Here is a 14,745-nt window from a genome sequence, read left to right as displayed (position 1 = left end):
CTTCTGCTATGAATCCTGATAGCGGAGATCCCATTGGTGTATCGTTGGCTTGTTTGTAGATTATATTGTTGAAGGTGAAGTGGGTGGTGAGGCACAGGTCCACTAGCTTCATGATGTTTTCGTTGTTAATGTGATTGATGGTGGTTGGGTTGTGTGTGATGGTCTCTTGTAAAAGTCTGGTAAGTGTTTCCTTTGCCAGGTCAATGTTGATGGAGGTGAACAGTGCTGTTACGTCGAATGAGATCATTGTTTAATCTTCCTCTATTTCCTCTAAGTTTCAGAAATGACAGCCAGACTACTAAGACCCCTCGGAATCCTAGTAGCACACAAACCCACCAACACTCTCAAACAAAAACTAACAAACTTAAAAGACCCAGTACAACCCATGGACAAAACCAACGTCATCTACAAAATTCCATGCAAGGACTGCCACAAACAAACAGGAAGAAAGTTAGCCACCAGGATACACGAACACCAGCTAGCCACAAAAAGACACGACCCTCTCTCCCTCGTAGCCCTACACACGGATGAAAAAAACCCATCATTTCGACTGGGACAACACATCAATCCTGGGACAGGCTAAGCAAAGACATGCCAGAGAATTCCTAGAGGCCTGGCACTCCAACCACAATGCCATAAACAAACGCATAGATCTAGATGCCATCTATCAACCCCTCTGAATACGAACAGGAAATGACATCACCACAAACCCCAGGAATCCCATCTAGGAGAAAGATATAAATAGAAAGCAGGAGACGATAGCTTCGCTTCACTTGACGATAGCTTCGCTTCACTTGGAGGTCGCCACTGATGATGTTACCTAGCCAGGTAATGAAATGTCTGGATATCAAGCCTACAGCTCAGCGAGCAAACCTACACCCTAAATTAACGTGGTGAATAGTGGTATTTAACAAGCTAGAATGTCTCTAATTTGGCAATATTGGCTTAGTGGTATTAACACTAGACAATAAATCCAGAAACTCAGCTAATGCTGTGAGGACCCAGGTTCAAATCTCACCACAGCAGATGTTAAAATTTGAATTAAATAAAAAAAACAAATCTGGAATTCAGAGTCTAATGGTGACCATGGAGCCATTGTCTATCGTTGGGAAAAATCCATCCGGTTCACCAATGTCCTTCAGGGAAGGAACTCTGCCATCCTCACCTGGTCTGGCCTCCATGTGATTCTAGAGACAAGCTGGAGGCAGCCATTTTGTCCTTCAAGCCTGCTCTGCTATTCAATAAAATCTTGACTTATGCTTTCCTTCAATGCCACATGTCCCTTGTTGCCTTTAAAATCTAAAAAATTATTTTCCTCTTTTAGAACATGTTCAGTGACTTGGCCTCCACTGCCTTCTGTGGTAGAAAATTCCAATACCCTTTAAATGAAGAGATCTTTCCTCACTTCAGTCTTAAATAGTCAACCTTTATCCTGAGACTGCTCCCCTAGTTCTATACTCTCCACCAGGAAAGACAACCTCCCTGAATCTTCTCTGTCCAGCCCTGTTAGAATTTTCTGTTTCAATTTTATATGTTTCAATCAAATCCCTCCCATCTTTCTAGTGAACAGCCACATTCAAACCAATCTCTCCTAATAGGACAGCCCTGTCATCCCCAGTATCAGCTTAGTCAACCTCTGCTTCACTCAATGCCGTGTATATCCTTTCTTAGGTAGGTAAGCTAAAACTATAAGCAATACTCCAGGTGTGGTCTTACTGAAGTCTTATGTAACTATTGCAAGACATCCTTACGTCTGAACTCAAAACCTCTTGGAATCAAAACCAATACACGTTTTTACTTTTCTGACTGCTTGCTGCACCTGCCTGTTTATTTTCACTGACTGATGCAGAAGGACACCCAGATCCCTTTGTATATTAACATTTGCCAATCTATCACCATTTAAATACTTCAGTGGCTTTTTTGTTCTCACACCAAAATGCATAACTTCACATTTAGCCACATTGTACTGCATCTGATAACTGTGTGCCCACTGACACAGCTTGTGCAAATTACCTTGAAGCCTCCTCACATCTTGCTCACAACTCTCAATCTTGCCCAGTTTTGTGTCAACAGAAAACCTGGAAATACTGCACTTGGTTCCCTCAGCTAAGTCACATATATAAAATATAGGGAATAATTGGGATCCAAGCTCCGATTCTTCCAATACCCCACAAGTCACTGCCTACCATTCACTTATTAGTGGACAGGAAACAATCTTCAATCCACACTGATAACTTGCCTCCTCCCCCATATGCTTTAACTTTGCCCATTAAGCTTTTATGAGGGATCCTATCAAATGCCTTCTGAAAATCCAAATACACCTTTTCCACAGTTTCCCCCTTATCTATTCTATGAATTTGACATCCTTAAAAAGTAGATTTCTGAAGCATAATTTGCCTTTCATTAGGAGAAAGTGAGGACTGCAGATGCTGGAGATCAGACAGGTTTAGAGTGAGAGGGGAAAGATTTCAGGCAGCTGAAAGATGTGTTGCTGGAAAAGCGCAGCAGGTCAGGCAGCATCCAAGGAGCAGGAGAATCGACGTTTCGGGCATAAGCCCTTCTTCAGGAATGAGGAGGGTGTGCCAAGCAGGCTAAGATAAAAGGTAGGAAGGAGGGACTTTGGGGAGGGGCGTTGGGAATGCGATAGGTGGAAGGAGGTTAAGGTGAGGGTGATAGACCGGAGAGGGGGTGGGGGCGGAGAGGTCGGGAAGAAGATTGCACGTCAAGAAGGCGGTGCTGAGTCCAAGGGCTGGGACTGAGATAAGGTGGGAGGAGGGGAAATGAGGAAGCTGGAGAAATCTGCATTCATCCGTTATGGTTGGAGGGTTCCTCCTCATTCCTGAAGAAGGGCTTATGCCCGAAACGTCGATTCTCCTGCTCCTTGGATGCTGCCTGACCTGCTGCGCTTTCCAGCAACACATTTTTCAGCTTTGCCTTTCATTAATCCATTTGGCTTTGTCCAATCCTACAAATGTTTTCCCATTGTTATCACATCTTGTATAACAGACTAACATTTTCTGCACGACTGATGTTAGGCTAACTGGTCTGTAATTCCCAGCTTTTCTCTCCTCTTTGTTTCCACACATACATCCTGTAATCAGACTGTTCCTGTCAGTGATGATAATGTATTATCCCCTACACCAGGAGTGTTTGTCTTCTACAATGTCCTCGGATATGCAACCTTATCAAATACCTTCCTGAAATCCAAATGTATTTTGTCCAGAAGTTTTTCTTTGTCCATAGTGCATGTTATTCTGCCAAATTGAGTAATAGAGATATACAGCACGGAAACAGACCCTTCGGTCTAACTCGTCCATGCTGACCAGATATCCAAAATAAATCTAGTCTCATTTGCCAGCACTTGGACCATATCCCACTAAACTCTTCCTATTCATATGCCCATCCAGAACCCTTTTAAATGTTGTAATTGTATCAGCTTCCACCACTTCTTCTGGCAGCTCATTCCATACATGCACCACCCTTTGCATGAAAAGATTGCCCCTTAGATCCCTTTTAAATCTTTCCCCTCTCACTCTAAACCTATGCCCTCTCACTCTGGACTCCTCCACCCCAGGGAAAAGACCTGTCTATTTACCCTATCCATGCCCCTCATGATTTTATAAACCTCTATAAGGTCACCTCTCAGTTTCTAACACTCCAGGGATAACAGCCCCAGCCTATTCAGCCTCAGCCTAAAGCTCAAATCCTCCAACCCTGGCAACATTCTTGTAAATCTTTTCTGAACCCTTTCAAGTTTCACAACATCCTTCCATTAGGAAGGAGACCAGAATTGCAGACAATATTCTAAATGTGGCCTAACCAATGTCCTGTACAGCCGCAACATGACCTCCCAATTCCTATACTCAATGTGCTGACCAATAAAGGAAAGCATACCAAATGACTTCTTCACTATCCTATCTACCTGCGACTCCATTTTCAAGGAGCTATGAACCTGCACTCCAAGGTCTCTTTGTTCAACAACACTCCCCAGGACCTTGCCATTAAGTGTATAAGTCCTGCCCTGATTTGCCTTTACAAAATGCAGCACCTCACATTTATCTAAATTAAAAAGCATCTGCCACTCCTCGGTCCATTGGCCCATTTGATCAAGATCTCATTGTACTCTGAGATCACTTTCTTCGCTGTCTACTACACCTCCAATTTTGGCGTCATCTGCAAATGTACTAACTATACCTCCTATCTTCACATCTAAATCATTTATATAAATGATGAAAAACAGTGGACCTAGCACCAATACTTGTCACACTCCACTGGTCACAGGCCTTCAGTCTGAAAAACAACTCTCCACCACTACCACCATCACCATCTGTCTTCTGGCATTGAACCAGTTCTGTATCCAAATGGCTAGTAATACCAATAAATTGTTAAACATGATTACCCTTTGATATAGCCATTCTGACCCTTCTGATTATTTGAGTTTCTCCATCACAGATATAATCTCATTAAGAATGAATTCTAACACCTTTCCCATGATAGATGTCGAACATAATTTCCTGGCTCCTTTCCTTCTTGAACAGAGGGTTTATTGTTGTTACTTTCCAGTCCATTGGAAACATCTCCCCTTCCTACCTTCTCTGACCCCAGTTTCCCACATTATTATTCTCCTCACTCATCTTTTCTGTACTCCTTGTTATCGGGCACTCTCCTAAGCTGTCTACATTGATGAAGGGGCATGTGCAAGGACTGCCAAACCGAGTGGAGCTGCTGGAAAATGCTGAACATCAGAATGGTACTGAAGAGGAGAAAGGCTGTCTATATGATGATCTGATACAAGAGCAGTCAGCGTAGCAAGTTTGCTCTACTATTCAGAGATCATGGCTGATCTGATAACTCCCGACTCAACTCTCCTGCTTTTATTCTATAACCCATAATTCCCTTACTGATTAAAAAAACTTGTCTATCTCAGCCTTCAATATACTTAATGACCCAGCCTTGATAGGCTTTTGCAGTAAAGAATTCCACATATTCATTAGCCTCAGAGACAAAACATCTCATCTTTGTATTAAATATGTGACCCCTTGTTCTGAGATTATGCTCTCTCATCCTAGACTCTCAAGAGGACACATAGACCCTGTCAAGTCTAAGGATTTCATATATTTTAATAAGAGCGCCTGTCGTTCTTTAAAATTCCAATGAGTATAGACTCAATCTTCACAATCTCTCCTCCTAAGACAGACCTTTAATACTGGATAGTAGCCTAGTAAACGTTCTCTGGACTGCCTCCTATACCAGTATATCTTTCCTTAGATAAGGGGCCCAAATCTGTTCACAGTATTCCAGCTGTGGACTGACGAGTGCTTCATATAGTTTTAGCAAAGCCTGCCTACATTTACACTTCGCTCCTTTTGAATTAAAGGCCAGCATTCAACTGGCTTCCTTATTACCTGCTGAACCTGGATGCTAGCTTTCTGTGATTTGTGGATGAAGGACTTTCAAATGCACTGTTCTGTAGCTTTCTGCAGTCTTTCTCCATTTAAATAATATTCTCCTCCTCTCTTCTTCCTGCTAAAATGTTTAACTTCTCATTTTCCCACATTAAATTTCATCTGCCAACATCTTTCCCACTTGGAGCAGCACGTTGGCGCAGTGGTTAGCACTGCTGCCTTACAGCGCCAGAAACCTGGGTTCAATTCCACCCTCAGACGACTGGCCACCTTCTCCCAGTGTCTGCGTGGGTTTCCTCCAGGTGCTCTGGTTTCCTCCCACAGTCCAAACAGATGCATGTTAGGTGGATTGGTCATGTTAAACTGTCCAGAGGCATATAGCTTAAGCAGATTAGCCATGGGAAATGCAGGGTTACGTGGATAGGGTTGGAGGTGGGTCTGGGTGGGATGTGGACTCAATGGGTCAAATGGCCTGCTTCCACACTGCAGAGATTCTATGATTCTGGGTGTTTTTTCCTTTATTGAGTTTAAATAACCAAGACCTGCAATTATGTGGAAACACGTGGGTTCTCAAGATATGCCATGTTAACAAAACAAGCTCCAACGTGACTTTTCATTAACTTGAAAGAAAACACAATTCTGCCATCTCCACAATCCTTCAAACCCAAGTCCACAATAATTACTAAATATGAAACCATTACAACAATTTCTAGCCCTCACTTGTTTCACCTACAGGCTCCGGAGTCATAGAAATGTGTGCAGTTTACTTCTTAATGTGGCAATGCTAAATTGCCCATTGTGCCCAGGGGTGAGTAGGTTAGATGGGTAAGCCATGGTAAATGCAGGGTTACAGGGACAGGGTTATGATCTAGGTGGGTTGTTCTTTGGATGGTTGGAGTGGACTCAATGGGCTGAATGGCTTGCTTCCACACTGTAAAGATTCTATGATTGTTTAACATGCCTCTATCCTTCTGCAGACTTGTTATGTCCTCACCACTTGCCTTCCCACCAATTTTAATGTCAATTCTACCACACTGAAGTCTATAGAGCAATGGTCCTTCTTTCTCTGTTCTATACATGAGAGACTTGGACCATGTTTCTGTGTCATCCCAAGAAGTGTATCTACTTTCACTTGAGTTATCAATGGAAGTTGCTGAAGATCAGATGAAAAGGCAAAATACCCGACACGGAGCCATACATCCAAGCTGGAATGGCAAGAACACACACTATAGTGAGATTGTCACAACTAAACTGGTCTTGTCATGTAACTTAGAATGCCTGACACTCTCCTACCAAAGCAAATCTTCTACAGTGACCTTGGTTCGAGAGTGCATTCTCATGGTAGCTAAACAAAGAGCTACAAAGACACCTCTGAATAATTTGCTGAGTAGTTTTGATATTGACTTAGCATTCTCAGAAAAGGTCAACCAGGATCATTGCACCTGGCATAACCATATAAAAATAAAGTTGATGGGCTTTCTGTGAAAGCAAATTGTAAGAAGAGTAAATCTCAAGTAACAACTCGCCCAAAAGGTACCCATTTGCACCATCCTAATGTGGAGGAACAGTCCGTTCCAGGGGTTGTTACGTTGGGTTTTTCCAAATTATTAGTAATATTCAATACTGCCTTAAAACATAAAGTTAGGAGCAAGATTAGGCTATTCAACTCAGCGAGCCTGCTCTGCCATTCATTATGATCATGGCTGATCACCAAGCTCAATACCTTAACCTTGCCCGTGTCCCTGCACTCACCCACCCCCCTCCCCCCGCCATATTCCTTGATCCCATTAGCCACAAGAGCTATCTGCCTCCTTCTTGAAAACATTCATTGTTTTGGCCTCATCTATTTTCCATGGTAGTGAGTTCCACACACTCACCACTCTGTGTGATGAAATATCTCCACATCACAGTCCTAAATGTTCCACCGTGTATCTTTAGACTGAGACTTTCAGCTCTGCACATTCCCTGCCATCGGGAACATCCTTCCTGCATCTAACCTGTCCAGTCCTGTTAGAATTGTATAGATTTCTATGAGACTCCCCCTCTCCCCCCTCACCGTTCATTCTTCTGAACTCCAGGTGAATACAATCCTAACTGACTCAACTGCTTCTCAAACATTAGTCCTACCATTCCATGAATCAATCTGATAAACATTTGCTCTCCAGAAACAGAGTGGGGCTTGATTAAATGTTTTCAGTAGGTCGCTCAGAACAGTTTGAATTGAAAACTTTAGATTGTGGGATAGAGTTAGTCAGGGAAGAAAGTTGCCAAGTTTGGGCTATGTGCCAGTAAGATACTTAGGAGCGATGAGAGAATCCCCACCCCAAAGAGGCACCACTTTTAGGAATTGGGAGAAATTCAGGGTGCCAGGAGATACACTTAAATGTTGGAGCACGGCTTCAGGAAAAGCCCAAGGAACACTGGGAACTCGGAGGAAACCAATAATAATTTAGTGCAGCTGAGAACAACGGTGAAGGTATCCCAGACACAGCACGTTTGGAGAAACTAGGGGGCAGTATCAGCTTGGTGAAGCCAGCTGTCTGTCAATGGACAAACTGAAATTATGATTGGAAGTAGGTACTGGAATTCTGTTCCTAGAATTCAGGGGAGCTCAGTTCCATCAGGAGAGTGCACTGCTGGAACATGGTTGAGGCAGTTCAGAGCAGCTTTTGAAGTGGATCCAAAACTAGGTCTTTAAAGGAGAAGAAACTGAAATCCTTTGTTAAAGCTTGAAGAGATGTAGAACTTGGGGGCTGCTGAGAAATCTATGGGATCTGTCTGGACCATAAATGTTATTTGTTGTGCCCTGTGGCATCTTCAACCACAGTATTTCTTCATATAAATTCTAATAAGATGCAAGAATACAAAGAATACATATAGTGGATTGTAGTACTGTTCTAGTCTTACGTCGTAAAGTTTGTTGTTGTTTGTTCAAACCTATGGAACCTTACTGTTTTATTCTCATAATAAATAACTGGAATCAAACATTTTGTTTACTTCTAAATAAAAAGTTACATTTCCCTGGCCAGATCATAACATCAATTTGGCAGTCTGGATTGGATCACAACACTAGCCTATTGGCAGTAGAGCCTCCTATGCCCCTTAACACCTATGAATAACAACACTGTCATCTTCACCTTGAAAGATGAACTAAAACTTGCAATCAATGAACAGTTCTGCCCTTTCTTTTTCAGATGTTGATGGTGTGTATTAAGAGCAAAACCTGTTTTGATTTCAAATTTTGAGACTTTTTTCTTCTTCAGTGTGAGAACGAGATTAAAAACTCTCTGCCTGCACAGACATTAAACAGTATACAGTGAGGGAAATGATCTCAACCTCCTAAAATTTAGCCTACTGTAATGATTCAAAACATCTCCAACATTTGGTTTTAATTTATCTGATTCCACAACCATTTTAACATGTAAACATTGCGTAAATACTGAGTTGGAGTAATTGCTGCAAGATGCATAAAGCACCAATTTTCTTCACTCCTGCATTTAGGCTGTTGATATTTTAAGGTCTTTTGCTTAAGAATCATATGCTACATATTAAACGCTAATATAAAGAAGATAACTATTCTCCAGTCACTACAAGAAGCCTTCATTAGCATTCCAGAGTCACAACTCTAATTGTTAATTTTCACTAAGCACCTAATGACCCTGCACTGTCTATAACAGCTATTGGGCACCCTGCTGTTGCTGATGGCTGGCTTTTTGACTTCTTAGCTTCAAAACACTTACTGACAGGGGTTTTAGCAGTAGTTATCAACATTTTATTTTAAATAGAAGCTTCTCAATTGAATTTGCCAGTTTGCACGACTTTTGCTATCGGCAACTTTGAGGAAGATAACTTCATATTTTATGCCACTAATCCTCAACAGTTCAGGTTTCTAGTGAATACTGTAAACCACAGCAAAATGATTTAAATTTGATTTTCAATGAAAATAATGTTCTCCAACATCAATATAAAGTGAAATAAAATTTAGTTGAAACTTGTCCAATATTCAATCAATATAAATACTATACATTTCTAATCTATTTTCAGTGCAAATAGGACAGGAAAAGGTTGCTTATACAGGCTTTCACCCATCTCTGAAATCCCAATCCCTTTCTTCTTTCAAAAATAATCAGCCCATAAACATAATTATTTAACATAATAATAATTCAAAATACAATAAAAAGAGTCATAAACAATCCTGCTCACTTGGGCCATTATTAACTGAATCAGTAAAAAAGTAAAAGCTGATGCCAAAAATAATGACTAGGGAATTCAAAACTTTGGTACTTTGCAATAAGTCGTTGGGGGTGAAAGTGATTATAATCAGTTGCAATAATCTGTCTCAAAGTGAACAGCAGCCTGGTTGACACTGCACTTCATCTTAAATTGACTGAGTTGGATTTGGAAAATACATTAAGATGTCTGACTGTACACCCATTTTGTTTTTCATTGATGTCAAGCTGTGCTCCTGGCAATGCCACTTTAACCGTTTTCAACACTTTTGATTTGTTGCGACTACACAGAATCATCACCACAAATGCTTTGGCGAGACTGGGCTTCCTTCCATACCTCATAAACTGAATGTCTACAATGATACACTGGCTCAACTAGCATGGCAAGACTTATTGTGCAGTTTTGAGCATGTGGAATAGCCAACAAGAAGAAAGTGACTACACGTCAGAGGATCACACTCCAATGTATTGAGAAGTCAAAACAGGAAAAGCAAAATGCAGGCCTGAATCTCTCATCTCCTGAATGGAGGCCTGCTTACTATCTGCAGCAGCCACTGCTCTGACACAAAGAGAAAGCCCCAGCCTAGGTTTTAAACTCATACTGTTGCACATTCTTATGTCATTGGCCTTGGTTGTGGTGGTCAGCAACCTCATTCTGAAGAAAGGCAACTGACAGGAAGACAAGAATCCAGTAAATTCAGGTAATGTCCTAGTTTTGAATCCTTCGCTCATACTCCCACTGTGTTTCTGATTGAAGTTTGTCAAAAGAAGAGTGATTTATTATGTGGGTGTTTTCCCACATACCCAGGAACAGCCTCACACTTAAATTTGATTTCTCTAACAAGAATTGGAAGTAACGGGAGATTCTACCTCACTGGAATCCTCCTGCTGGTTGATAATTGCAAGCGCATCTTCAGCAGCTTGCCTTTTTGCATCTGCCACAGTGCGCTCCATTTTGGCTCTCTCTGTAGCAATCATGTCATGGGCCTTCCTCTCGGCTTCAGACACAGCTTTCTGCAACTCAGACATTGCCTGGCGCTTCACTTCATTCACAGCCTCTTCTGTAAAAAAAAACACAAAATGCCTAATAAGTTCACACATTCTGTCCAATCCAGTTATCCCCAAAATAACAGGGAGTCACTCAAAATATATCTTCCATTAAAAATTAACTGGCGCAATTATCAAAAAGATAGCACACTCCTCCCCAATTACTTTTGTCCATTATAATTTCCTCACTTACAAAAGCTAAGTGACAATGATTAATGTAATATTTAATAAGAACTAATTATTAGCTGGTATATTGCACAAATTAACACCCTATTAGAACTGATTATGCCATGTTTTATGGAAGTGTTTCACTATCTGCTTAATATATTTTTTCATGCTATTTTGTTGACTTAGGAATAAAACACTGTGAAAATTATTTGATCATGAGTATATACCTTCTCTGGTGCAGAAGATATGGAAATATATAAGAATAAAAAATTCTCTATGCTTATCATTAACCTACCAATGTGAGCTGCACACCACACTGTGGCTTTAGTAAGGTACGTATGCTTTCATATCATTTATTAAAATACAACTTAAAAACTTTATAAGATTGCCAGATGCAGTATGTACTTACACTTAATATTAACCTGAATTTGGGCTGTTTCATACTCCTAGCACATATCATATGGAAATATTACTTTGATATACACTTCAGTTAGAAATGTAGGCAATGCACATACCTGTCTACCCTGAAAAATGGCCTTAAAACCCATGCGATTTTCTGCACATAAAGTGGAGCATTTTAAAAATACACATTTTAATTCTGCACATACATGTGTGGTGTATTTTAAAAGAAAATCACCTTCCAACCTCTGTCAATCTTAATGCAAATATTCAAGGTGATTTGAAATTCTCACTCAATGGCAAAACAGAAAAACAATTTTGCTTACGATCAGAACTGTAGCTTGACTAATTGTCTATGCAAATCAGGCAATTTATATTAAAATTATGCATTTCCATTCGAGCCTCACTGGCACATGGGATCAGTAAAGAGATTTGGTGGGATGTCAGTAATGTGCTTGAATAATTCCTGCAAATTACAAATAAGCATTCAACTTTTCCTCAAAACTACAATTCTAAACAGGCAAACCTTATGCTACAATGTGTTTATTTTTCAAAAGTCAGCACATCAACATAAATTTAAAATATACCACTTGGACCATTTTAAGATTCAGCACCTAACGCCAAAAAAAAAAATTCAATATCCAATTTTTGTTTAAGACATACACATTAATTGTCAAACTATAAATGAACAAAATTATTCATCTTCTCAGAAATGGCAAGATAAATAAAACGAATGTGAAATAGTCTGGTTATACAGGAATCTGGACCTCATTATATAAAAAAAGCACGAGAAAGGGCATCCTAACACAAATGAATTACCTGCAGTCATAGAATAAATATTTTGATAATGAAAGTAATCAAGTTTACAGAGTTTTGCTTTTTAGAATTTTCTCTGCTTGTGTTTCTCCCAATCCTGCTGCAGTAATTCATACACACGCTGGGAGCCCTTCTACACCTTATCCATAATGTGCATTCTTTGCAAGTGTTAATAAGCTGTACAAAATAGAGATCAGCTAACCTACTAGAGACCGACGATTGAACCTGGGACGTTCCTGATCTCTATCAACTCAGTACCATGCCAGATGGCGACAATACTCAATGAGCCACCAGAGAAATGCAAACGTAGGCCATCGTGCAATAAATTAAATATGCAGTGCACGACAATTATCTTTCTTTGTCTGACAAAAGTAGCATCAAGAGCCTTGTGCAGAAGAACGCTGAAACAAAAGATAATGGGGCGCAGCTTTAAACCGCAAAAGCTCATAGTTAGAAATAACAGACAGGCTACGAGGGAGTTCCAGATAACCATATTTGAAAAAAATTAAGTTGATCCGTACAATGAAAGGGATTCATTCATTTAGTAAAACAGGTAACACTGCATCAATTTCATAACTGCACAGAAATATCCATGTAGAAACAGATTCCATCTTGTCTGTTGGTATAGTTGATGACATCAATTTGTTGGTGTACACTGTATCCTGACGTGGACTATTTTCCTAAACTCCCTGTGGGCTAACTGCATAGCCCAGAATCTGGGATGTTACTTACCAGAAGGCGTATAGCAGGAGGTTTCCAAAACCCCCTGTAATTTAAAGTGCAATCCCATCCTGTGGTGGGCTAGCATTGGACAAAAAAAAAGCTCATCATAGTAAAGAAAGCTGCAGGGGCAGCAATTATTAGCGATGTGATTATCATTCACAGTTGTTGGACATTCTTTCCACTGTGATGTCCCAGATGGGAGAGATCAGCTACTACTGTGTGAGATGCAATGCCCACTGACAACACAGTGCTTGTATTATCTATGTTCCCGAGATTTGGGAGCATTTAGGGATTGATGGTGACAAATCTTGTGATAAAATCTAGCTGCTGCTGTCCCTCATGTGAAGCGGAGTATTTGTGGCCCATGTCGAGATGAAATGAGCATTTGTTCCAGTTGTTATGAATTTGAATCACTCCATTGTTGTCATAATTCTTTCATGTAGATTTACATCGTGAGACTGACACTTCTGATTTCAAGCTTAATAATAATCGTCTGTGTTGCATGAGACAGACAGTACCCGAAAGGGTGAATTAATACTGTAGATAAGCCCATCAGGACTGTTCAGGGAGAAGCTAAACAGTGTCCTCCAAGAATTGTGTAGCATTTCTTAAACAGTGCTTCAGATTCTTTTTTGATTTTATGAGTATGTGGCTAAAGTAGTAAAGTGCAATATCACTTTTATATAATATCTCACAAGAGAGAGTCACTACCTTAGATGTCATGCAACTGGCCAATATATAACAAATCTTTACTGTTCAATCAAGTCCAAATCTATCTTCTGCTGAGTACATGGTGTAGGCATCCTTCCACACTCATTATCAGAAGCCAGATGAGTACAAATAAGAAAGATCGGCTCCAGCAAATAGACTCATGATATGTTTGCAGTGCAGACAAGCAACATTACAACAATCTGTATCAATGCTAAGCTCTGCCCATATTAAACCGAAGATGGTACTTTCAGTATGAGGTGTGCAAGTGCATTTCCACCCTTGCCATTGTAGCAAAACTGCTCTTGTTAAAGTTACAAATGTGATTATGACAAAATTAAGGATCCATCCTTACTTTTGGGGCAGCAAAATGGCTTAGTGATTAGCATTGGCCCCTCACAGCCTTGGATAACTCCCTGTGTGGCGTCTGTACATTCTCCCAGTGTCTGTTTGGGCTTCTTCCAGGTGCCCCAGTTTCCTCCCAAAGTCCAAAGATGTGCAGGTTAGGGTGGATTAGCCACGCTAAATTGTCCATAGTGTCCAATGATGTGCAGGCTAGTGGATTAGTTATGGGAAATGCAGGGTTACAGGGATAGAGTAGGGGATGGGTCTGGGTGGGTTGCTCTTTGGACAGTCATAGCAGACTCAATGGGTCGAATGGCCTGCTCCCCCAGTTTAGGGATTCTATGCTTCTCACCTTTCTTAACCTTTTCGCAGCCTTTGAATAGGTTGGTTACACCATCAGCCTTCAATGGACATTCACTTGGGTGGGACTGCACTCTTGTGGTTCCATCCTTATTTAATTGTAGCTGGAAAATCATTTGCAATTGTTTCTCTTCTTGCCTCCCTCTGTTACCTTCAATGCTCCTAAGGATGTACCTTAGCCCTTCCAATTTACAAGCTGCCCTTGGGTGACAGTCAGAGCTGTATTTTTCAGGTGTATATTGATGCCACCCACCTTTCTAGCCTCCTCCACAGTTGCTAAATTATCAAACACCTCGTCTGACATCTAGTACAAATTGAGCAAACTTTTTCTCTGACTGAAAACTGGAAGTAGAAAGTCATTGTCTTTGTTCCCTGCTACAATCCCCAGACTGAACAGGACAGTTCGCAACCTCCATGTCTTATTTAACCCTGAGGCGCACTTCCAATAAAATACTCATACCATCACTAATGTCAGCTATTTCGACTTCAGTAATATTGTTCAGATTTGCTCTGTCTCAGCTCAGCTGCTGAAACTCCCATTTAAG

At 40.7% G+C, this 14,745-nt stretch overlaps 1 protein-coding gene across 13 annotated transcripts in view; it reads right to left on the bottom strand.

The window, feature by feature from the left end:
* The window catches only part of runx1t1 (RUNX1 partner transcriptional co-repressor 1), a 136,967-nt gene that overhangs the window by 17,953 nt on the left and 104,269 nt on the right, over positions 1 to 14,745 (bottom strand). For 11 of the 13 annotated variants that reach the window (XM_043688081.1, XM_043688083.1, XM_043688090.1 and 8 more), the window contains exon 10: positions 10,502 to 10,695. In XM_043688081.1, the coding sequence (XP_043544016.1) occupies positions 10,502 to 10,695 (194 nt within the window). The remainder of the gene's footprint in view (positions 1 to 10,501; positions 10,696 to 14,745) is intronic. The other 2 variants (XM_043688094.1, XM_043688082.1) reach the window with 1 other exon arrangement.

The sequence above is a fragment of the Chiloscyllium plagiosum genome, chromosome 4 (assembly GCF_004010195.1).
Source record: "Chiloscyllium plagiosum isolate BGI_BamShark_2017 chromosome 4, ASM401019v2, whole genome shotgun sequence".
NCBI lineage: Eukaryota > Metazoa > Chordata > Chondrichthyes > Orectolobiformes > Hemiscylliidae > Chiloscyllium > Chiloscyllium plagiosum.
The sequence above is the reverse complement of the archived record's forward strand: the minus strand, read 5'-3'. Positions and strand labels throughout refer to the sequence as shown.